This window comes from Ixodes scapularis, unplaced genomic scaffold (genome assembly GCF_016920785.2).
Source record: "Ixodes scapularis isolate PalLabHiFi unplaced genomic scaffold, ASM1692078v2 PGA_scaffold2__306_contigs__length_199485367, whole genome shotgun sequence".
Classification (NCBI taxonomy): domain Eukaryota; kingdom Metazoa; phylum Arthropoda; class Arachnida; order Ixodida; family Ixodidae; genus Ixodes; species Ixodes scapularis.
The window spans coordinates 115,059,921-115,084,452 of record NW_024609857.1 but is presented as its reverse complement, the minus strand read 5'-3'; the positions used below and the strand labels follow the sequence as shown (position 1 = coordinate 115,084,452).

Below are 24,532 nucleotides of genomic sequence, written 5' to 3'. Positions count from 1 at the left end.
ATGGCGTCCTCAGTCACAGTATTACACATGCTCATAACCGGCTTTTGGTAGTTCCAAAATAGGCTTCCTGCCATTACGGTTATGACAATTAAAAATAATAATTATTCAACCTTCTGCCGTTGTAGATCTACAAAGCAAATAAAGTAACGAGTTCAGAGATGCTGAAGATGCTTCATCAATACGCCGCCTGTTTCCAAAGCCACGGCGTAAAGCCAGGCGACAAAGTGCTCGTACATGTGGACGATTCGCTGGAAAGTTTCATTGCCATGTACGGAGTCGTGTTTGCTGGAGGAGTCGTCATACCATCTGAGCTGGCATCAGAACAAGGTACGCAGGTTCAATCAGCCTTTGCTAAGCTTTTTATTTACAAAGCATCGATACGTATACTGAATAAGGTCAGCGTGCATCGCTACTTTCCCAAAAACATAAGTCTGATGTTGGTGCTGCTTAACCGAATGTCCCGCTCTTCAGCAAGCAGAAGACGACAATGACCCTTTCGCCGTTCGTTGTTTAAGATACGAAGACAACTCTCACCGAGGACGGCGGCGGGTCCCCCTCGTTCAAGGTGCAGTGGCGGACGGCGGGGTGTTGTATCACTGGACCGCGTGTTAACCCAGCCGACCCCCCTCCTCCACGCCGCTTCGCGGCAACAGTCTGCGGCGCCACATTACAAGGCGACACTAGCGGAGCGGGTTGAGCGGTAGATATTTGGCGATAAACAAGAAGCTCGCTGGGGGCACGAGTTAACCCACAAGGTGACACGATGGGGCACAGCGCGTGATAAATATTTGGCGACAAACGAAAGGTGGCTTGTTGTGGGGAGATACAAAGCCCCAACGCAATCTCTTCCCACGTAAATCTTTTCCACCTTGGGGACTTCCCCTAATGTAATTAATTATATTTAGCATTTACGTCTGGTCTCGCCCTTGCGGCGATTATGAGTATGACCCAGGGAAATGCATAACATCCGTTTGCTCCCCTGACTGCTAGCTTCTGGTTAGCTCAGTTGCTGAGGGTTCCCCTCTCTTGAAGAAGTCCCGGGATGAAATCTCAGACCAGGCTGATCTCTTTTCAGCAGCTCACTCGCCTAGAGGGCGCGAGATGGGGCTTCATTTGCGGTGGATGTCACCTTATTTTCACGCAAATTCTCTTAAAATTATTTAATTACTCCTTGAAAACACAACAATTTCTTTCATCACTGCCTATTCCCTTTTCTTCCTTTTTTTTTTCTTCAAATTTCCGTGCTGCTGGAGTTCGTGTCATCAGGTCCTAACAATTCTAAGTATTGGGAGCGTGCTTGTTTATTGAAGATTTTACAATACAGGATTTCCTTGGAGCAGAGGCAAAAGGCGACAGCAAATATCGCCTGACTGGCCTCTAGCACCAGACTACACTCGCAACACAAGCAAAAACTACAACACAGCAACATAAATACAACACAAAACCTGCAAATACACTAGTATATACAAAACATGTAACGCATCAACACAATATGATATAGAAAAACATTAAAGACACTAAAAGCCATTAAATGCAATTCAGTAAGATTTAAGAAATGCACCTTCGATTGATTCCTGAGGGTCTCTGGAGAGGAAGTGTGTTCCAATATATCAATTAGGGTAAATGTTCAGGAAGTTTGGAATTTGCCGATTCAATAGTTGTGTGCCGCAGTTAGTTCTGGTTCTAGTTTTTTTACAAAAATGTCTGTGTCTAAGATTGTCATGTGAATAAGAGCTTGTATATATATGCGACACCTATACTCAGTTCACCCCTATGCTGAGACCACAGTGGAGGGTACGTCCTCGTTGGACCAGTCACACGCCTCTCTTTCGCCACGTCATCGCGCTCCCGGCCATACCCACGCGCGAATAGCCGGGTCAGGTGATAAGAGGGAGGCGGCTCATTGGTCCGGCGGCAACGTAGCTCCCACCGTAGTCTAGCATAAGGGTCAACGGAGTATATAAGGCTCGCGCCGGCCTAGCTTCACATGAAGTTCCTACATAGGCTCCCGGTAGGGAAATTGGGAGCCAAAGTAGCGCGTCTGTTTTCCACGTGCCGCCGCGCCGCTATTAGTTGCATTTGACCACGTTACAAACAAAAATCCAGTGCTGTGCAGGAAACCCTCCGCTACGGCCGCTCCGCAGCTGCGATAGCCATTGGCCGCTAACTAGCCACTAGCAAACTGTGCTCATGTTCTTTGCTTTTGAATGAGGCCGTTTATCATCAAGTTCTCTGATGTTCGTGTTCGTGATTCAAAAATATATACAATAAACACTCAAGAGCACATCTGCTTCCAGCGCCTGATTTAGCTAGCGTACGAACACAATCACGGGAAAACAATGTCCCCATAAAAAAGCACTCACAACCTGGTTCGCTTTCACTTCCGCTGGCATTAGAGCATAGAATCATGGTATCCAAGCTAATTTATTACATAAACTATTTTTAATGAGTTAGCATTAGGACGCTCGTTTTGGCGGAAACCCTGCAGCGTCTTTCATTTGTCAGTCCTCGCGTGCGACGCTTCCATTAGTCCGTAGCGCTGACGTGAGCACGCGTGAACCCCCGGCACTGACAAACAGACAGACATCGCCAGGGTCTCGTCAAAACGAGTCCTTTCGTATTCGGCAAAGTCTCGCGCACAGCTGCCGCGTTGCCAGAGATGAAACGGTGCCGCGCAACACCTAGATAACCAAGCCGACGTGCTGAGTAAGATAGCTTAATCAGAAAAGGCCAACGATGGACACAAATTGGGAATGAGTGCTGCGTCAAGACTCGGCTTCGAATCAAGTATGAGCCGAACGTTGACGGAATCGTCGTGTCCAATCTGTGTCCAGCGTTTGCCTTCTCTGATGACGACATATCATTCAGCACAACGCTTTGTTGTGTAGAAGGTGTTGCGACGCGACGCGATGGAATGCGGGCGTGCTTAGTTGCCGCCATGCTGTCGTCGGTTTTCCGTCGCTCTGGGTTTCCGTAGAAGCGGTGAGTAAGCTGTGATCTGTTCGTGCACTTACAACGATGGTTTCAGTTCACTCCACGAGTGATATGGATCTGGTTCTTCCACGAGTGGTATGGGTGTGATTCTTTCCGCGACGGATATAGATGACCGTATCCATGGGCGTCGACGCATTCTCGCAGACAGAGTACAAAAGAATGTTGAAAAAAAAATACAGGAATATATATTGGTGAATTCTTGGGAAATTCGTTAGCATGACCCTTGGGAAACGCCACACACGTTCGTGCTTGTGTAACGCTAACACTGACCCCGTAACGAGGCCAAAGAGATGCAGCAAAAAAATAAAGGAAGTGAAAACGAAAGCTAAAAGTGTTTGAAGTTTCCAAGGGTCATGCTAACGCCTTTCCGAAGAATCCACCAATGGATCTTCATGTATTTGTTTTCTTTCGGCTGGTGGAAAAACTTGTTACGAAGTGTTCATAAATTCGCTGATACTTCAAAAAATAAAAATAAATAAACTAAACAACCAGAGGTCTTCACTCAACTTTTTTTTAAGCAGACGACTAGTAACACGTTTACATATATCCGATTAACAAACCTTTGTAAATGCCAAACTGCACATTAGTTAGCATTCAACGTACACTGGGGCACCAATGTCACAACACCGACATTTGTGTGCATAGTGTAATAAAAAGTTTCTGATAATTGGTTAGCGTCGGCAGCCCAAACCGATACGCGGGCACTTTTTCATGAAACTGAATTCGTCAAGAAAAAGTTACTTGAAAGTTTCTTTGCATGCCGTGTCGCCTGGCGCCCGTGGTTTCTTTGCATGCCGTGTCGCCCGTGGTTTCGCCTGGCGGCGAAACCACGGGCGTGAAGTTAGGTGGAGCTACACGCTTCAAACTTCAGTCCGCTATTTTGGAATTGTTCTTCAGTGACAGAGATGGGAAAATTACCTTTGAAAAGTAATTAAATTACATTACAAATTATTTTATGAAACGGCAAAAATGTAATTAAATTATATTACAAATCACCGCAGACTAAAAGTAATGACCTCCCATTACAATTACTTTCCATAAGTAATGAAATTACTCTGACATAACTTTTCAATACCTTGAGGCAGCAATCCTGCTAATTTCGTTTACAGTATACCTACCAAAACACAGATCTCCTTGTTTACACCGCAACAGCCTGATGCGCCTCAAGTCGTCTTTCTGGCGCACACGACCTAAGTGTTGAACATGATAAATAGCTTCTTCTTTAGATGCAACTCAAAAAGAGTCGACTCACCGGTTTCGCTGATCATTCAACGTTGAAAGTCCTTAGTAAAAAGGTGATATGTTTTTGTCTTCCTGATTTAGAAGGTTATAATCCGTGCTAGTCTGTTAAGTCGGGACATGGGAGCTCGTTCTTACAAGGATTCGTCACGTTAAACATTTCCCTTCGGGCTCGGACGCAATCTAATCGTATTTGGCTAAGTGCACTAGCTGACGTATTCCGATCATTCCTCTCGAAGAGTATTGCTCCCAAACAACCTACAAGCCCAGGTTATAGCGCGTTGTTACAAAAAGGGGCTGGATATTTTTTAGGCAGAAGCGTCGCCAGGTGAGGAAAGGGATGGCGCAAGCTTCCTAAAATGTGTACTTTCCCAACGAGCGTGTGGAAATAATGAAGACTTTTAGGGAACCGTTTTTGCGCACACCGGTACGGTACGATAAGCCCTCCGATATAAACTACGCATGCGCTATCGCAGACGTCTCCAATATGCGCAGTGCATACCGGAGTGCCCATCGTGTCGTATCAGGTGCTCAATAACGGTTCCCTAAAACTGTTTCTTTGCCCGTTGGCTTATTCCTGCATAAACTTCCGAAGGAAAGGCAGCGAGGCGTACCGCGAGCGGCACTTGCTTTGCTCGATTCCCATCTTTCCCGACTACAAAAATCGGGTTTACTTAACAAGGTCAAGGATATGCGCGAAACGTTCTGGGGTACTGACAAGGTATTTGGGATTCATTATTTATGCCGGTCGTTTGTTGTTCACAATGGTCGAACCTTTAGAAGATCTTTTTGTCCTGTCCTCTCAGGTTTTAAAATGTGGTGACTTCACTGGTGATGTGCCCTTGGCCTTGTAGCATATAAGCGTTCATCCCTAAGCTGCCACTGCGGCGGAAGCTACATGCTCCTTGGAACAGTAACACGCCTATTTTTTGCCACGTAACCACGCTCTACTTCCCACACGCACAGAAAGGGGCGGGTCAGGTGATCAAGGGAAGGCGGTTAATTGGTTCCGGTGAGCTCGTAGCTCCCACCGCACTGTCAGCTCAGGGATGAATGAAGTATAGTATCGTCCTGATGGCGTGACGTCATGAATCTTTCTTGTCTGGAGTTCATGGGCAGTGGCATTCCAGCGATGTCTTTATACATAAGCTTTTCTCAGCTTTTCGAACCCGCCTTTGTGCGTCTGTCGAGTTCTTCGTACGAGGCCTCGTCGCGGTCAGATGGCCATCGTTTATTTGCTCTGTCTTTTTCTCGACAATTCACTATTCAAATCACTTTTTTTCTATTTTTTTAAAGCTCGCGTAAAAGGTATCTTTAATTTGGGACAAAGTAATTTCAAATGTAGTGATTAATCTTGAGATTACTGCCTGAAAGTAATTCATTATATTACTAGGTTACCAGCGTAAAAAAAAGTAAATCATTAGATTACTCATCATCACAGAGTAATTTAATTACTGTAATTTCATTTCAGTAATGTCATTACTGCCCCATCTGTTCAGTAACCCCAAGGCGCTGCTAGTTCGTGTTCAATAGCATTGCATAAGACGTTCAGGGAGCCACACCAACGACAGGAACGGTTCATGCATATACATGCAGTTTTGTCGTTCCTTCAATTTCAAATTCGGCAGCGCGATTTTCGAAGTGTACAGGGTGTCACAAAAGAAAATTTACACGGTCTTTTTTACCGCAAAAATAAACTAGGCATCGCCGAACGCTCATTCGCCGCCCAAAGGTAGAGCTAGAGGTCACAACCAGATGCCAAAGTTTCAGCCCGATCCGATAACTTAATCAAAAGTTATAAGTGACTTTCTGAAAAGTTCAATGAGAAAATGGAGCCCATTTTCGCCCGTTTTCGGTTTCTGGTGCAATAGAGCCCCATGTGTTTGAAAACTCCGTCGGCCGCCATTTTCCCATTGAAATTTTCATAAAATCACTTATAACTTTTGATTAAGTTATCGGATCGGGCTGAAACTTTGGCATTTGGTTGTGACCTTTAGCTCTTCCTTTGGGCGGAGAATGAGCGTTCGGCGATGCCTAGTTTATTTTTGCGGTAAAAAGATGGTGTAAATTTTCTTTTGTGACACCCTGTACTTCAATAACCCCAAGGCAGTCCTTGTTTGTGTCCAGTAAGATTGTTTAACATGCTCACGAAATGCTTTCTAGTTAATAACCCTTATTGGTTCCAAAAAGCCACGGAATTTTCGTCCGGTGTGTACTCGGTTTAACACGGAACGGCCTATGCCGACTCTATGGTGCGCGCTTGCACTTTTACCGCTCATTCAGCCCATCTGCTCCGAAATGACACCATTGCGGCTCCAACGTCACACCTCAGCTGTTGCAGTGCTTCGCCTCACGGGTAGCGTAAAAGTTCTAAATGCTTAATTAGAGAGTTAAACAAGGTATTCGTATCTATTTTGCTTTCATTCGTTTAGTCCTTACCTCCTTCGCGTGCCAATTTTAATTTAGCCCCAGAGCCAGCGTGTAATACCAGGCCTCCGGCGGTGTTTGCCTTTTTCATACGCAACTGTTACATTTTAAAGTAGTTTGAGGAGAGTACTTAGATCTAATTAACCGAGTGCAGTCTTCACGTTTGAAATTGGTTTGCGTAAAAAAAGAAGAAATCTCTGGCAATTTTCAAAATTCTTACAGGCGAACTGCTGATGAAAATAAAGGACGGAAAGGCCAGTCACGTGCTCACCACACCAAACGAAGCCGACCTTCTGAAAGAGTTAACTCAAGACACGCATATTCGGGTAAGTATACGTATATTAATACTGTAATATTACGATAGATGTCCCACCCACGAAAGATGAAAGAAACCTCACGCCTAGTCATCGTAGAGTTCGGATCAATGATGGCGTCGGCGTTAATGCGGCTAGGTAGCTATGACAAGTTATAAGCGAACATTGCTGACTGGAAAATAGAGTCGTCGTTGCTTCATTGTCCCTCACCGTGATAAAATGTTTGGCAGGAAAACATATTCTAAGCAAATAGCGATTTTTTTTTCAACTTTTCTTGTTTGTACATCAAGAGCTCACCCACTCCATATTTTCACCCTACACACTAAACATCATTACACCCTTCCAGGCCTAAATGACTTGTCCTGTAACTAACACCCTCTTTGGTGTAGCAAAACGACCCTAAAGGAAGGCGCTATTCCGAACACCCTTAAATTAAGGTTACACCTTTTTATTATGGTGTGATGACCGCGCAGTAGGCCCTCTAAGTTGGGTGTACCACCGCCAGAAAGAGAAGTAAAAAAGGCGCAATGACGAACATCCATAAGATAGGGTGTAATAACCCAAAAGACTGCATGAAGAAATAACTGCAAATGAGTCAAAACATGCCTGGGTCACCTTTTTTTTTTCGATCAAGATTCTACTAGGTTCTACTAAACTCTTTATAGACGATTGCCAAGACTGAAAGAAATAGTTCCCTTTGATCCTCGCAATTTCAACCACAACCATGACGCTTCTGAGTCAGTAGCAGTCCGTGCGAGTATTCTTGGGCTAGACTAGGACCAGTACGCCTCTGTAAGGTCCTGAACATTCCAACTGGATATTGTTTTACGGCCCCTTTAAATTGTACAACCGAAGACCCTATTTAAATCTCCAACTTTAATTTTCGTGCAGCCTTTATGCTTTCTGGAACTGGTGACGTAACCAAAACTCGGCAGGCTTTCAAAGACGGGAGTTGCTTGGGACGTAAGCGACAGTTCATGTTTGTAAACAGCAAAATGGTTTATTGAGACGGAAACAGGACGACTATCAGAGGCACACTTGCAGAGTACTTACCAATAAGAGAGCGATATCAAGTAATCCGTGATAGATGCATAATTCGATTCGGGCAGCACAGAACAATCCGCTAACACAATGTTGAGAATGAAGGCGGTCGCTTACATTCAACGGAAGTCTCGCGGCCGCCAATGAGCAGGTCTTTGTCGAAACCCGTACAACAAACTCAGCACAATAATTCTATAGATCTGACAAAATAAACGGCCATTACTAGAAGGTAGGCATGGCTGTATTCCGGCCGTTCACGACGAAAAGCTACCACCGCCTGGACGAGAAACCACAGTCGCAAAATGGGACTCGTCAGGACCTGCTTGCACGAAAAACAGGAGAACACTGACGAGCGCTTTTTGGAAACGGGACCTACGTGGTCCCTACAACTCACGATAACTTGGCAAACGGCAGTTTAAAGCGAGAAAACGGCACCGAGTTTCCCCGATCCTAAAGGTTCCATTGGCTCGCGCGCGTCGCCGGGGCTCCCATTGGCCGCTGCGCTCGTCAGTTTCCACGACCGCTCACCCCATGGCACAGCGTGTCCATCAGCGCGCCGTTAACACGGAACGTCCAAGGTCAGCGTGCCCGGGGGAGCAAGCGCTGACCGGCGATGAAAAGTACGCAGCAGACGAAAAAGGGAGCGGACAAGCGGCTTGCTTGCTTTCGCATTCACAACTCATACGAAGTGCTTAGGTGTACCTCGAGCTTTTTTGTCCTGCAGAGAGCGGTCACGTGTTTCGCTCCACCCCTCTATTTCGCTAAAAGCGGCCTTCGCACTCCCACACAGCCACACGAAGACACAAGAGAAGGTGTGGAGGCTCATGAGAAGACGAGATCAGAGGGGGTTGGACAAAGCAGCTAATCTCCCTCAGCAGCTTTGTATGACCACCTGCATTGCCCAGGGAGAGTCGCGAGAAAATCGTGCCTGCTCTGGTGCGGACCGCGAGATCACAAAATAAATACAAAAACAAATTCGAACGCCGTCGAAGCAGGGGTCAAAGCTAAGACGCTGAGAGCATGAAACAAGAGACGATGTTTCACGCGTTCCAAAGAAAATCCGAAAAAAAAAGAGAAAGCGTCGGGGCGCAGGATATTTTGGTGTCTAAACGCAGTGATATGAATCGCGTACCCTAACGGGAATGTGATGATTCCGGCACTTGCGATTGCCTTGCGGCGTTGTTTTTTCAGAACTACACAGAAAGATAAAATCTCAATGAAGGTGCTATAAGTAGTGCGAGGCCCAGTCAGGTGAGCTTGTACTACCCGAAATGAGGACACCACAGTTAGTACAAAGCTTCGGCGCAGGAGGTCTTTCTCTAAAAGAAAGCAGATTTCGTTTTGTTTAGTCCTGTTTTTTTGTTTTGTTTTTTGTTTTAGCTTTGTAATTTAGGAGGTCAAGAATTTGAAATGCCTCGCCGGCATAGCCGATTCACGCAGGACACTCTTGACACTCAACCAAAAACGTCGTCGCGTACGGTATTTTCTGATGGTGTTGGCGGGACCCATCCCATTCGTGATCTATTCGCTGGACCAAAATGGTATGGGCACGATCTTTCCGATTAGTTCAAACATCGGCGCAATACGGTGTGCTGTCTGGGCTGTATATTTAAACGTCTTCGTTAACCTTCTGCGAGCGGAGATGTTTTTTTAAGTCGAAGTTAGACTGATGAAACGCGAAAATTACACGTGACACGTAATTTTCGGCTCGGGTCGGACAGAGAGTTCGATCCGAGTTGCAAAAATTGTTCTCTAGACCTTTCTAATCATACGCACCTGCGTGGGGGATTAATTATACTCGTTGTTTGTACCACCGTACATCGGCAACAGTTTCACCGGGGCAATAAACATGAACGCCTATGAGATCATGGGGGTATACTGCAGCATCAACATTACGCCCCCTTTACACCGTGTGAATGAAGGGCGTAAAATCTGCCTATACACCCTTTTTTACTCAATTTCAGACACCATACCTACAAGTGGGGCATAAAAAGGCCGTGTAGGGGGTGAAAGACGCCAGCACACCCTTTTTACTCACTCGGATATTGAATCATCAAGTAAAAAGTGTGTAAAGGGTGTTTTTCCTAACTTGCACCCATAGAGTTATTATAATGTACGCTAGAGGTTCAAGTGGCGCTAGTGTGCTGACGCAAATTGAAGCAGACAGCAACCAGTCGAAAATTGACTTCCGGTAATGCATTTCTATGGGAAAAAGTGAGTGCATTTTCTCCCTGCGCTCGATCATAAGAGCAAATATCCCAAATAATTCGTAAGTACTAGGTAGTTTGGAACATTTCTCAGTCAGGCCGACGAAAGAATTGGTCAGTTACGGCGTTTTTCTCTCGAATTCATCGCACTGAAAACGGTGCTAAAACAGCTTCGTACGGGTATTTATGTGCACTGTCGGACAGTGTTAGCGCGAACACGACGTCGGCGCTTTTCAGCGTGGGGGATATACGTGCCAAACGAACGAAGAACATCTGGAAATTAAGAAAGACGGCAAGAACTACGCAGTAACACCGGATCAGTAACTACACGTGCATATACGATCAAAATTAATTGAAGGCCACGTAATCTATTCCGATTTTAAATAAGTACCGTTTTATTGTTTCTGCTCTGAGCGAAGCTGCTTGTTCTACGTTCAAAATATCACTCGCACGCTCGAAATCTTTGAGAACAAGCGCCCGATAAAAGCTGCCCGGCAGAGAAAACAATACAAAGAGACAACTTTTATAGCCCACGGACTTTATTCTCTACGTTTTGGAGGTTTTTATCCGCTCATGCACGACGGGGTCATTTTTATATAGTGACAGGACTGGTATATTATCAATATATAAGCGTCGCCGGATTGCTGGCGAGCCTTGAACACACTCTACATTCCTTTCAATTGTAATTTTGCTTCTAATCGTCGCTTGTTTCTACACACCTGCTGCGGAACACACGTTTGGGACTGAAATGTAGCGAAGTTAAACATCGGTCGCTGATGAAGAAAAATGCGCTAACTAAAGCAATTACACTTTAACAGTGTTAATCAAGGTACATACTATTCGGTACGACCCAAATAACCAAAGTGTTCCGTGTTATTTTCTGGCGAAGAGACAAAATGCACGCGCGCTTTCCCATAGGAATACACAGGAAGACTGGAAAAGTAGACTGGTTGCTGTCTGCTTCAATTTGCGTCACGGAAGTCGCATAGACACTAGCGCCAGTTGAACCTCTAGCGTACATTATAATAACTCTATGCTTGCACCCTTCTTACATCCCCTTTACGCGAGGATGCGTGTTACGACGTTTAGTCTATACTTAATCTCAATTTCGGGTGGGCTATCTCTCGGGATATCACGATAGATAGGCGCAACACTTCACGCGCGGATCACAACGTTTATGTGAACGATATTGATCTTCGCATTAGCAAAAGCGACTGAAGAAATCTCTTCACGTTGATGTTAAACTTAGCTTTGAGTTTCCTGAATAGTAGTTAGCACGGCTTTGTGAGGATTTCCAATGTATTCAGCTAGTCAAGTTTTTTTTTTTTTTTGCTATTATTTTGTAACACTGAAACGTCTAAAGCCCTTCAATGTGTTAAATATGTCTATCTACGTTAAACATGTCTATATGACGCTGTCGTTTCAATATACTTCTCGTAAAATCAATTTGTGATGATGGCTAGCTGTGGTTTCAATGTTTTAAGTTGCCAATATTCCTAGAAACTAAAAACGCACTCTCTTCTGATACTTTTTGTTAATTTTCAGGAGCGCTTTTGTTGTGGGTGAAAAGCTTGGATTCACTTCGGTGACAAATTTTAAGGACGTACCGGAGGAAAGCTTTATTGATCTTCCAGTGGCCGATGTTGAAAAGGAAGTGATCGCTCTCTGCTTTACATCCGGCACAACGGGCCATTCAAAGGCCGTGGAAGAAACGCACTACAGTTGTGTTGCTGGGCTCCAACTATACAGGTACGCAATATCGTCGATGCAGCAAAAAACAAACAAGCAAGGATCTTTTTTTTTTTTTTTTTTTTTTTACAATTTGAAGAAATCATGCGCAATTTAATTACGAACCATTATACTAAGAACTATTTCGTAGACGAAAATTCATGAATGCAACGTTTCCACTAAGAGTGATACAGTTATTGCGCACAGAAATCTGGGTTTGTCGCTTCGACTGCGTAATGGATATCGGACAACTTTATTGTGCCGCGTGTGTGGCGAAGTTAGCAACGCACGCATCGTGCGTTGGCCGGTGTGAACAGGCTTCACACCCCACTTTGTCGGCTTTTCTTTTTTTTTTTTTTTCCGTAATCTTTTGCAATGTTTTAGCCCATTGTCGGCTTTCATCGTGTATTCTGGTTAGGAAGACTTTTGGACGTACCGCGTCGATAAACGCAGAGGTAAAGCGCTGCTTTGGGAAAGTCGCTCTTCCGTCGCCGACGCAAGAGGAGTGGCAAATTCCCTTTAAATTTGTAGGCACATGTTCATGTCATTAAATCATTATTTTTAGCTCTACATTCAGGACTGAGAACTACCTATCTTATTACCAATTTTCAATGAGTGTAGAAGGTTTTCGTTACCTCTAGAAGGTAGATCAGTTCCCGAAATAAACAAAAAAACAACTAGGCACACCGGATAACATGTGACTGAAGAATTCAAATAGGGAGCGATGAAAGGATAGGGCTATCCGAGAAAGCCACCTTCCACATGTTCCGAAAGCTGAGTGGCCGCTTGGCACCGAGGCCCGATACTCCTACATGGCTAAACACAACCCCCCCCCCCCCCTCCCCAAAAAAAAGAAAACAAAAAAAAACTCGTGTTTTTTTGGAGTAGCAGATTCTGCACCAGCCGGAGTAGAAGGCTGTCTAAACAAAAACAAAAAAATACTGTGCAAAAAAAAAAAAAAAAAACGCACACTCTTTAAAAAGAACGTTGCGGCGAGCGCGTCCACTTTAAAGGGACAAGGACAGGGAATTTATGCTCGCCAATGTATTTACTTGTACATGACATATGACAGCCAAACTACCCAGAACACGATTTGCGGCTCGGAATTCGTTTTCTTTCCGCCCAAAAACCGCCGATCGAGAACTGGCCGGCTTGACTGGCGCTCACTCTCTTCTCCGTGGTCATGTGCCGTTGTCTATGGTTTAGACACAACCACCAAAGATAATCAAAGTCGTGGGTCATCGGAGGCACACACTCAATATTAAAAATAGAAAACAAATATGACATCTATTTTTTCGTGGCTTCTTGAAGGGAATCTCTGGTAAAATTTTGTATTCGAGAAAACAATTTAATATCATTGTTATTGCCCCGAGACGCATCGTACATGGAAGCTCTGAATTTTATATGCCCCCCTGCATTAGTAATTGAATTTATACGGTTCCAATCGCATTCTAGCGTAAACGCAGCTTTCGTTGGCAACATTGAAGCTCTGACGTCACAAAACACAAAGCGAGCATTTTTGTCTCGTCCTTTTCCTGCGAGGTGAACGCCTCAGCGTGCTTCGTTTTTGTTGTTGTGCTCGACTTGTTCCTTGGTTGGGTGAGATTTTGTTGCGCGGTTTGGTACCAAAACCAAAGTGGATCGTCGTCGTGCGTAGGGACTGGGTTCCCGTCAAGATCGAGATCCCGCTTATGCAGCAATCATCTCACAGAAGAGAGCTACGAGCTGAGCTCTTAGCGGACAGACGGCTTGTAAGCTGATGTGCGATGCTGTGCTAACGATATTAAACTACGTCCACCCACTCCTCGCCCAAATCGGATCAGTCCATTTAGGTCTGATCGATTCGCCTGAACTGCCCGAACTAGTTCAGCAGTGCAGGAATTGATGCAATCGATTCAACCGGAAGTTGCACGACAGCTGCACTGGCGCGTTCGATTCATCCCAGTTCTGAACAAGTTCAGACCCAGTTCCTCAATATCTTGCAGCAGCTCCGGACTCAGTTCAGCGTCCGTGCACAAGCAGACGACAAGAGCAGACGGCGATAATAGACGACACACCTCGACCGTCTCTGCTCGCAGTGCCATTTTTCGCAGCTCTTGCCGATACGGAGGTTGCATTTCCTCTCATTTATGATAATAACGTACCCGCAGTGGACGCGGAATTGAGATCATAACAGAGGGTAGGAATTTACTTGATTATGATAATCTGAAAGCGTTTTAGGCACCTGCTCGCGTAGGTTTTGCTCCCTGTGGGTGAGTGTTCAAATATTGGCTCGCGTAAATTGTTTCTTTTTGATGCTATGTGGGGATCCACAGTGTTGATATTCTTACTTACAGACACGGGAAAGGTATTGCCCTTTTGATAGTCACCGCCTTCAGTTGCTCTTGGATGCATATTGACCACTACGGTAAATTAAAGAAGTCTGGGATTTAGTACGTTGGCACTCGCATGTCCCCGTAGCTGAACGTAATACTGCATGCTTTGTCCGCTGGTATCTGTGGACGCCCACTAACCGGTCTGGGAAAAACGCCGAGAATCGCCATTTTTGCCGCTTCTCGCTTCAACTTGAAGCCAAAGTTACGGTCGATAACTATATTGGTCAAGACGCTATCGTCATGCCTTCGTCTTCGAGGTGACCGGTATACCGACCGCGCGCTGCCGCCAGTGACTCCCGACGCAGAATCATCCCGATGCCGCGAACTTCGTCGAAATGCAAAGATTCCCTTTGAGGGGCATTTGCCGCTACCTTCTTGACTTGGTTGTAACCGACTATAGTTCAGAACTTCCTGGCCGAATCGAACAGACCTTGATTATGCAGCGAAACCGAAACCAACACCTAGGCCCTCTTGAAATGATACAAGAAGTTGTATTTAGCACGCGTGCAGCCCGATATCTGTTTGACCAACGTGTGAAAATGGAGCGTGACTACGACTCACCAAGCTCGTCCAAGTCAAGTGACGACATGCATTTGAACGGTTCGCCGTTTGCCTTCGACCCGCGGACGTCGCCTCTGAGGGAATGACTAGCAGCCTCATCACCGATCCTGTGGATCCGCCGAAATATCCACCCAGATGCCGCTTCGTGTACCTAGGTGCCGTTTCAGAGGCGAAATCTGCATCCTTTGCTTTGCAAGCGCCCCTAGTTCGATCGGCGTCCGTCGCAGTTGTGTTTGCGCAAAATGGCATATGTTTGCTCGAAGCTTATGGCTGTCTGCGAGTAATATCCTGCTAAAAGGCGTGACTTTTTTTGCACGTGCTTGGGAACTGCATTAAAAGAACCGTATTTCAGTAGGGTACTGCCTAATAGACTATATAATTCGAAACGAAATACAAGACGTCCATCGACCAACGCTTGTTATCCTCACCATCCGTCAAACCTTTGCGTTTTGTGACGTCACGAAGCACCTACGGATGTCAGCCATTGACACTGGCGAAATTCGGGGTGCAGTTTCGTACATAGACTCATGAAAGGTTTAATTAATAACGGGAGATCATATATCAAAATAAAAATGACGTTTGTCTATATGAATGCTTCCCCAACGTAACGAGCGCAAGGACTTGAGTACTTCCGGTTTCGACCGGACAATCTCTTTAAAACTGCAAATACGTTGATTGAACAAAAAAAAAAAAATGCTATTGAGCCACCTGACTTTCGTTAACATTCTCCTCCTCTCTATTTCTTCTTCGTTCCCAGTCCACTTTCGGGGATCGGTTTCGATCAGTTTTTCTTTTTTTTACTTTATTAAAAATATAACTGACGCTGTAGCAAAAACGTGATTGGGTAGTCTTCTGACACCGTAAAAAATCGCCTAGCCATGTGTTTTTTTTTTTTTTTTTGAAAGGGGGGGGGGGGGTGTTGTCAGTGTCCGTTTAAGTGAGGCCATCAACCAAGCAAACAGCACAGAGTTCCTCCTCCCGTCCCCGCCGTCGTATCCTCCCTTTCTTATTTTCGGGAGGTTGGGTGCTGTTAACACCCACGGAAGCCTAAGGCGCGTTAAGCCCGCACTCCTTTACTCCTACTCCGACGTTCCCAGTTTCAAACTCCGAGCGCAGCAAATAAACGGAGCGCAGCGTACAGGAGCGCGACACCGAAACTATCGACGAGCCGCATGAGCCACTTCCGACAGCACGGTTGTGACGAACTCGGCATCTCGTAAATACGAGTGGCAAAAGCCAAAATTATTTCCCAGATAAATTAATTAAGGCCTCTGTAAAACGGCGGAATGTAAATTTAAAAAAAAAAAAACCAAAAAAAACCGGCGACGTTAGGAATTTTTTACGAATATTTTAAGTATCATGAAAAGTTGAAGACTCACTTCGACTTTAAAGATACCTTAACCGATCCAGTTATATATACCATGCATGCTGCTCAGATTTACAAGAAAGATATTATTCCTGAACCCGCTTATCGATGCAAGAACTATAAACGTATGGTTCCACTGAAAACCTTGCTAAGCATCATCGAAAACCACGTAATAAACTCTTTTTAGGAAGATATAAGGCAGCGAGTGGGCATTTTACTGCGTTCAGCAAAAACGTTCAATTTGGACGCGTTTCTAGGTTACGGTTTCATATTGGAGCGCACCTCTGCGCCCGCGGTCCTGCTCCCCGGTGGCCGAGACGCGCAACACACGTGCGCGTCTCGGTGGCGGTGGCTTCGCGCCGCAGGAGCCCGGGCTCGAAGATGCGCTCCGATAAGAAACTGAAACCTGGAAACACATCCAAACCGAGCGCTTCTTCAGAACGCCGTAAAATGCTACACCTGTTGTTTAGAGCGCTGCTCAGCAAGTTTCTCGGTGGAACCACATGTTTACTTTCCCTACCTAAAAAAAAAGGATGAATTTTAGTTAATTTCATTGCTAAACTGCATGATTTTCACAATTTAATTCTTGACGTCAGCCAAGAACAATAACTTGTTCCCGAAATTTCTTATTCTTTATTTTAAATCTTGAAAAGCATATTTTTAAAGATTTTTTCAAAAGTACCCTGCATATATACCCCGGGAAACTTTCCTCTTTTGATTCCCCAAACGTACAACTAGCAAGGATGCTCAATAGTGCACTATGTATGTCATGTTTATTTTTAACTGGAAGGTAGATTCAACTACATATCTTAGAATCCTTATTGCAAAGCAAGAACTCTGAATTTTGATTTCTCCTTTTTCATAAGTGGCGATTTGCTATACTGTTAGCACGTTGTATTTCCATGTTGCCGTTCGGAGCTGCACACCAGAGTGACCTATTGAATCGCTCCGATTTAATTCAGGCTCAACATGATGTTTGACGAGACAGAAACCGTTGGAGCGCTGTTCGCTGTCACACAGACGGTTGGATTCCGAATGATCATGAGGGTTGTCTGCTCCGGCGCCAGCTGCGTCATTATTCCCGGAGAAACAAGCTTTGACGAAATGGTGGACGTCGTGCGAAAGAACAAGGTAGAACAGTTCGTCTATTTGGGAAAAAGAAAACTGAGTATTGTAGTATCTGTTATTATTGCTGCGGGCGAATTGGAACCGCACGCGACTGCCACGCGGAGAAACGAAGTTCAAACCCGCTTTGCCGCGTTCTTCCTTTTACCGATCCGTGCTCTTCCGGAAAGTTCCAGTCCATTTTCGGCTGTTCCAAGCGACATTCGATGGATATAAAAATATTTATTTGTCAAAATTCTAGAAATGCTTCTAAAGTTTAGTTGGGCGAAAATGATGCTTTTAGTTTTACATTTGAAGCCTAAATACCATTTCATGGTACTTTTCAATAACCACATGTGTTGAAAAACATCGTTTCTTTAGACGCGATTTCATCATTGTGAAAAAATCACAATCAATTCATGAACAAACACTCGTTACATGTTTACTAAACGCCTGTGCCGGTATTCTGAGTATGTCATTCATGCAGGCATGTGATATCACAAAATGGTCTGTATTCTTCCTCGAGTTATAAATCTAATTCACACTTAGTCGTCGTTTGCTTGTTTCCTTCTCCACGCAGCTATAACGAAGTGTTTGAGTGCTTACGATTAAGTGAACGAATAGGCTCCATCAAAAGCGAAAAGTCGCGGTGTTGAGCGGCTTCTTTCCGTCTTCGCCGTACAGCTCTTTTCAGAGCGCAGCTCTTAGGCGCCCGTTCCCGGCTTGAGCGGCGTCGGCGTCACCGTCGCCGTCGGCGTAACCGCGCGGTGCATTATGGGTAAATTTTCCTGAAGGTTCCTTCGGGAGGACCTTAGCAGGACCTCGGTTTCCTTCGGGAGGACCTCGGGAGGACCTCGGGTTTCTTCGGGAAGACCTCGGAAGGACCTCGGGTTCCTTCGGGAGGATTTCAAAAGGACCTCGGGTTTCTTCGGGAAGACCTAGGGGGGGTCACGTGACCTGGGGGGGTCACGTGACGATGACGTCATCAGTGATGATGACGATGCGGATGCCGATAACGTCATCAGTGATGATGACGATGTAGATGCCGATGACGTCATCAGTGACGTCATCGTCACGTGACCCCCTTCCCGAGGTTACGTGATCTCCCAGGTCACGTGACGTCACGTGACCCCCCTTCCCGAGGTCACGTGATCTCCCATGTCACGTGACGTCACGTGCCCCCCCCCCCCCCCTCCCGAGGTCAACTGACCCCCAGTACCCTTCCCTCCTCCTCGTCCTCAAGAGCTGCGCTCTAATTCGGCGTTACAGGGAGTTGTAAACGGCTTTCATTTTTTTTTAAGATTCCTGAACATGACTAACAATTACCTCTTATGGTCCTGGCAGTTTCTGTTTCATCGGCACATAGTTTTTTCGGCACAATTCAGAAAAGAAACGGCTCGGTCAAGCTTGGACGCTGGAGAGCTAAAACTGCGGAACGAGATTTTATGTTCGGCGAGTATGTCACTGGGTAACTCTCTCAATGAGCAGTTTGCTTAAGCCATCGGAAGTTAATAACAATAATAATATTAATAGCTTTAATCACCACGTAAGCATGATGGGAGCCGAGGAAAGAAACCTACCCAAGCAGCTTAACTGGTCCTCATCCGCCCCATAAGTATGGTCTGAACAAGCTTTAAGATTTCCATTTGAACGTTTTTGATTGGTGACCGAAATCAATCAGCGACACTCATTCGAAACAAACCAATTGCAGCACGTCCGGCATGCAGGCCGTGGGTCGTATGTGGTAAAAACCTGATTTGCAGGATCAGCATTTGCTTCATTGTCAACAGTTAGCTCTTTCTAACCTCTCCTAAGAGTTTGAATAGCAGAGCGCTTCGAATAAAATCATTGTCGCAGCAACAAAGGCATCTTGAATGAAATCTTGCTTCAACAAACAGCGACAAAGGAGAAGATTAGAGGGCAAATTTTTGGTCCGTTTTGGTCATTATGAATTTTATTAGGGAACAACCACGGCCATTTTAAATGAATAACTACACCATGCTGTTAAATGCGAGAGCGGTTCTAATTTAAGAAAGGAAATAGTAATTGTTAAGAAACGCTCGATTCTGGCAATTTCTTCAAATTTACTCCCAAATTTATACATAAAACGTGGCACTCCGAGGGACACCGCAAAGACCAGAGAGGAATCAAACCCAGGTTTGAGGGCAATCTGCTATTTATGGTTCCCTCTCCGCCACTTAACTGGCTGGTGCAATTCCATTACGCTAGCTCCTGGATGTATCAGTAACTAGGAGTATCAGTAACAACAAAAGTAAATTGAGGTACAGCCTTCTCAGTTCTTTTGTGGCCATATCGTGGATTTCTGAGTTTACAAGAATATAGTTTATTTATTCATTTAATAAAAATACCTCAAAGTCCTTTAGGCATTAGACGAGGGGGGCAATACACTCGGATACAAACATGAGCAATAAATTACGGCCCATACCTCACTGCATATTAGCATCAGTACAATATCACAGATATCAGTATAGGTCATAGTTATTACACAAGTAAGTATTATGCGAAACACGTAAACTTAGAAACGAAACATAAATGTATACATTATTATCTCAAATGTTGTAAAAGGAGACGTCCAATATTCTGTTAATATTCAGTTAAAAAACACATTCAGCTCGCTTTAATCTTCAAAAAAATGAATGGATGAACGGATCTGACGCTGTTATGTATGCTAAAACAATGGCTGTTATCTCTGACCGAAAACGTTCATGATCAGAAATACACCATGGCTTCGGGAAGATCGTTTTAGAGATTGATGGCACGTGGTAAGGCAGAATTGATTAATGCTAATATTGTACCAAAAATATGCTTGACGATCTTAGTGTTAAAGTTTCGTGATCCTTTATTAAGTAGTTCTAGAAGAGAGCAGTAAGTTCCACAAGGCTATAGCATTGTCTGTGGATTAAGCATAGAAGAGAAATCGTACAGGGCGTTTTCAGCAAGGAAATCGAATAATTTTGTTTAATTAATGATATGCTGTCGAAACGCGACTACGATGATGAAATGAAACCAGCAGATCGATTTTAAAGACATTCGATTTGAGAATAAGATATGTTTGGTGAGGGGACCAGACGGGCGACAGATATTCTAATTTCGGGCGGAAGTTGTTTCGTAAGATAATTTACGAAGGTGAAGGTGAGCAGATTTTAGATTGCGCTTTAAGTAAGCTAGTGTACAGGATGCTTTAGCGGTAATCGTGCTTCTATGGGGTACCCAAGAAAGGTTAGAGGTGAGTTAAATACCGGGGTACTCGCTAGCAGAAACGGCGGCGACGGGCGAAATGTTAAGTGAATATGTGAAGTCTAAGTTCGTGTAAAGGTGAATGAAACAAGTTTGCTTTTAGCACTGTAAAGGGCAATTTGCCATTTAGAGCACCAGCGTACTACTTGGTAAACATCGCTTTGAAGACGCAGGGGATCATCAGGATTGTTAAAATTTTTGAATAGCACTCAATTGTTAGCAAATAGACGCACATCTGATGTTAGTGACTTTGGGAAGTCGTTAATCTAGACTAGGATACAAGGGGGCGAAGGAGAATACCTTGCAGAACCATAGGGGTTACACCTAAAAGCTCAGAAGTGAATTACCGGCTACGGTAGCCTGTTGTCTGAGGGAAAGTAACTTCTGAATCCAGGAAAGGGTCAGGTGGTTGATGCGGAGTGGGGAAAGTTTAGATATTAGACGGCGATGCGGCACGCGGTCGAACGGTTTGGAAAACTGTAAAAAAAATGCCATCTGTTTCGGTTGAACATTTTAGGGTGCAGAAGCATGTAAGAGAGTAAAAGGAGTTTGTAAGAGCAACAGGGATGGAACGGCGACGGTCATTTCTAAATACAAGTTTTAACTATAACACTGTATTTATCACTGCGGTTAATGTTTTTTTTTTGTTTGCCTGCAGATCACAACGCTTTTTGCTAGCACCACATTCATACACCGGCTTGCCGCGCACAGTATTGAGAGTGGAATACGCCTTCCCAACGTAAGGAACGTAGTAGTCATTGCCCTTTGCGTAACAGAAAAGGCCGCAGAAACGATATTTTCAGCGTTCTGCCTAAAAAGCTTCAGGAGCATGTACGGGACAACGGAACTCTCGAATGTGATCTCCTGGATGCCACGCGACACAATGGAATACAAAACAATCGGTTTCCCGGCTCCAGATGTGCAAATGATGGTAGGTGAATCCCTGTTAAAAAGAAAAAATAAAAAATAAAAGAGATCGCATGATTTGTATAATAAACACATCCGAATTTAGGTAAATCATGTTAGGGCTCGATTAGTTCTTACATTATCAAAACAACATTGTCCCTAAATGTTTAGTATTTTCTGTGGCCAACACAAAATCAGGAAACATTTCGGGCCTGGAACACTAACGAATCGTCTAAAAGGGCCGAAAAGCGTTTCCTGATTCTGCGATCGCCGCATCCAACCGTCTAAGTGCACTTCAGCTTTTGACCTCATTTCTTGTAAGTTCTTGTATTTCCTGGCCAGGTTAGTTCATTACAAAATTCGTATATAATGTTTTAGCTTCTGACTTGTTTGACGGGCACATTCAAACAAATATTTCACCAGAAATGTAACGAATTAATGCACGCAATAGAGATAGTCTTTTATGTATATAAACTCCTTGTCCTCTAAACAATAATAAAAAAAAACAGGTTGTTGACATAGACACTGGAAAAGTTCTCGGACCCAAGGAACACGGCGAGCTCTGGGTTAAGTCACCCACAAATATGAGAGCCTACTACAACAACCCAGACGCGACTGCTGAAGTGATCACTCCGGAGGGATGGCTGCGAACAGGTACCGTATCGAATACTGGACATTTTTTTACAAGTTAATAATGATTTAATATCTACATCAATGTATAAATCAGTCTAAACGGACCGTAATATACTCGTTCTTCTTATTTTGTCTCTAGGGATATCCGAGTATGTGCGTCTTGTCCTAGTACATCAACGAGAAAACAACGTTGAGCCTCCTCAACCAGCCAAAAACAAAAACGGTCTTTTTAACGAGGGGCACTGGAGAAGTTTGCTCGAGCATCTAAAACAAAAATGACCGCATCTCCACGTGGTGAATGATGTTGATTGGGGCGAAGCTCTAGTGGTGCTGATGATACTGATTTTGTTCATAGGTAGTGCTGATGGCGCTGATCTATTTTATTGCTCATAGTAAGTGCTGAGTTCCGGGATGCGTTTCGACTTTATTATTACTGCTTCATGGTCGGTGAAATTCAGAGCCAGTGGTTCTTCTAGCGGATCAGCTTGGATCCGCTAGAAACCGTGGGAACGCATCTCCACCGCTTAAGTCACCGGTCCATGTCAGAAAGATATTGTGTGGTATGGAACGTGGTTATATACGCATTTGAGCATTTGACCGCAGCGCCCTCCCGTCTATAAACGTTGAGCCGATGCATGCAAAGTCTAACGCGATTATTTACGCATTTGACCGCAGCGCCCTCTCCTGTATAGACGTTGAGCGGCTCCATGCAACGTTTCGTCCATGACATCCCCAGCTCTAGAGTTACTTTTGGATACATGGTTTTCCGCAAAAAAGACGGACACAAGAGAGAGAGAGAGAGAGAGTTACTACCACATCTCAGAGCCCCCTACTCGTCCCGCAGTCGTGGCCGAGTGGTTAAGGCGATCGACTAGAAATCCATTGGGGTCTCCCTGCACAGGTTCAAATCCTGTCGACTGCGCAAAGATGTTTTCCTTTTTTATTTTTTTAAGAAGACAGATGAAATGGCAATCGATGCGAGCACAGACGCCGGACGGACAAGGCTAGACCCCAAGGAACTTCGCGCCTAAAAGCTTTTTTTGTTCCTTTTCTCGGCGTGGAACAATAGTTGTTTCCCTTGGAAGTGGACCACGCCTTTTCGTTTCGTGCTGCTAAGATGCAGGTGCCACAAGCGTAAGCATTCCCTTCTTCCACGAGCACCGACCCCGCAAGGTGGCGACTAGTCGCGATTTTCGTGAGTAGTCCAAGAAGCAGACAGAAGGTATAACAAAGAAAACGACAAGTATATAGAAAATGTACATACAAGTAAAATCGCATCACCACCGTTCGCACGTTTGCATTCACCGCGAGCCATAACCCTCTCTCGAAGTGATAGATTTCCGGATCCTTTACTGGTTAGAAAACTCCCCCCTCCCCCCCCCCCCCCCCCCCCGCCCCCTTCAGGTCCAAGAACGCACGCGCGTCACGCTGTCCGCGTTGTCCAGTCGTGGTCCCGATTCGCCGAGACAGTCAGAACGGCTGTCTCGACTGGCGGATTGCCCTTTTTAAAGGCCAACATATTTCTAGAAGGGTAAAAATGATACCTTTTTCTTATTTAGGTACCTTTTCTTCCTCCTCCCTCTCCTTCTTTTTTTATTTTTGGTTCCCCATGTCGCTAAACTATCTACAAAAGAACATTAGTCAACCTGTGTAGATATCCCTGTTTGAAAGAACCAAGCACGTCGGGGCTAGCGGCTGCCATTCCATTTGCAGGGGACATCGTCTATTACGACGAAACTGGAAGGTTCTACGTCGTAGAACGTATTAAGCAATTCTTTCACTGCATGGAACGGCAAGTTGCCCAGTCGGAAATCGAAGCCGTTCTGTTGTCTCACGAGGGTGTCGAAGAAGCAGCCGTGATCGATGTTCCACACCCGGAATACAGCGATGTGGCAAAAGCTTTCGTCATCCTGAAGCAGTCTTACAGAGGACCCGGGAGAACCAGTACCCAGGAGCTGCAACAGTTCGTCGCAGGTAACGGAATTTCGTGATTCGAGCGTGTTACAAACGCCGCATACCAGTTGATGACCTGATCGCCCCCTTCTTAAGTCCAACCCCAGTCGACACCGCGATCTATATGGGCCAATCAAGTGGCGCAAAAAGTGCATTATCACGGCGCTCATCGCCTTTATGCGCTGCCTATCACCGACTAAACCAATCACGCGCAGTGATTGGCTAATTTATATTCTAGGTGGCGGGAGCTACCACCCGTTATAAATGGTACAGCCGTTTAGCTAGCTAGGTTCGTTTAGCCGGTAATTGGAAGCCCACAAAGGCGACGAACACTATGACGAGGCACTTTTGGTGCTGCTGGATTGGCTCCTCCTGATCGTAAAGCGCCGACTGCGGTCCGACTTCAAAAAGACAGCAGGGCGTTTT

General features: G+C 45.0%; 1 protein-coding gene across 1 annotated transcript; it reads left to right on the top strand.

The window, feature by feature from the left end:
- Positions 1-24,144, top strand: LOC115322193 (4-coumarate--CoA ligase-like 2). Its single transcript, XM_042291512.1, has 6 exons — positions 1-18; positions 126-327; positions 6,883-6,986; positions 21,273-21,545; positions 22,030-22,174; positions 23,867-24,144. Exons 1-6 carry the CDS (start codon positions 1-3, stop codon positions 24,142-24,144), a joined length of 1,020 nt encoding a protein of 339 aa, XP_042147446.1.
- The last annotated feature ends 388 nt before the right edge of the window (positions 24,145-24,532 follow it).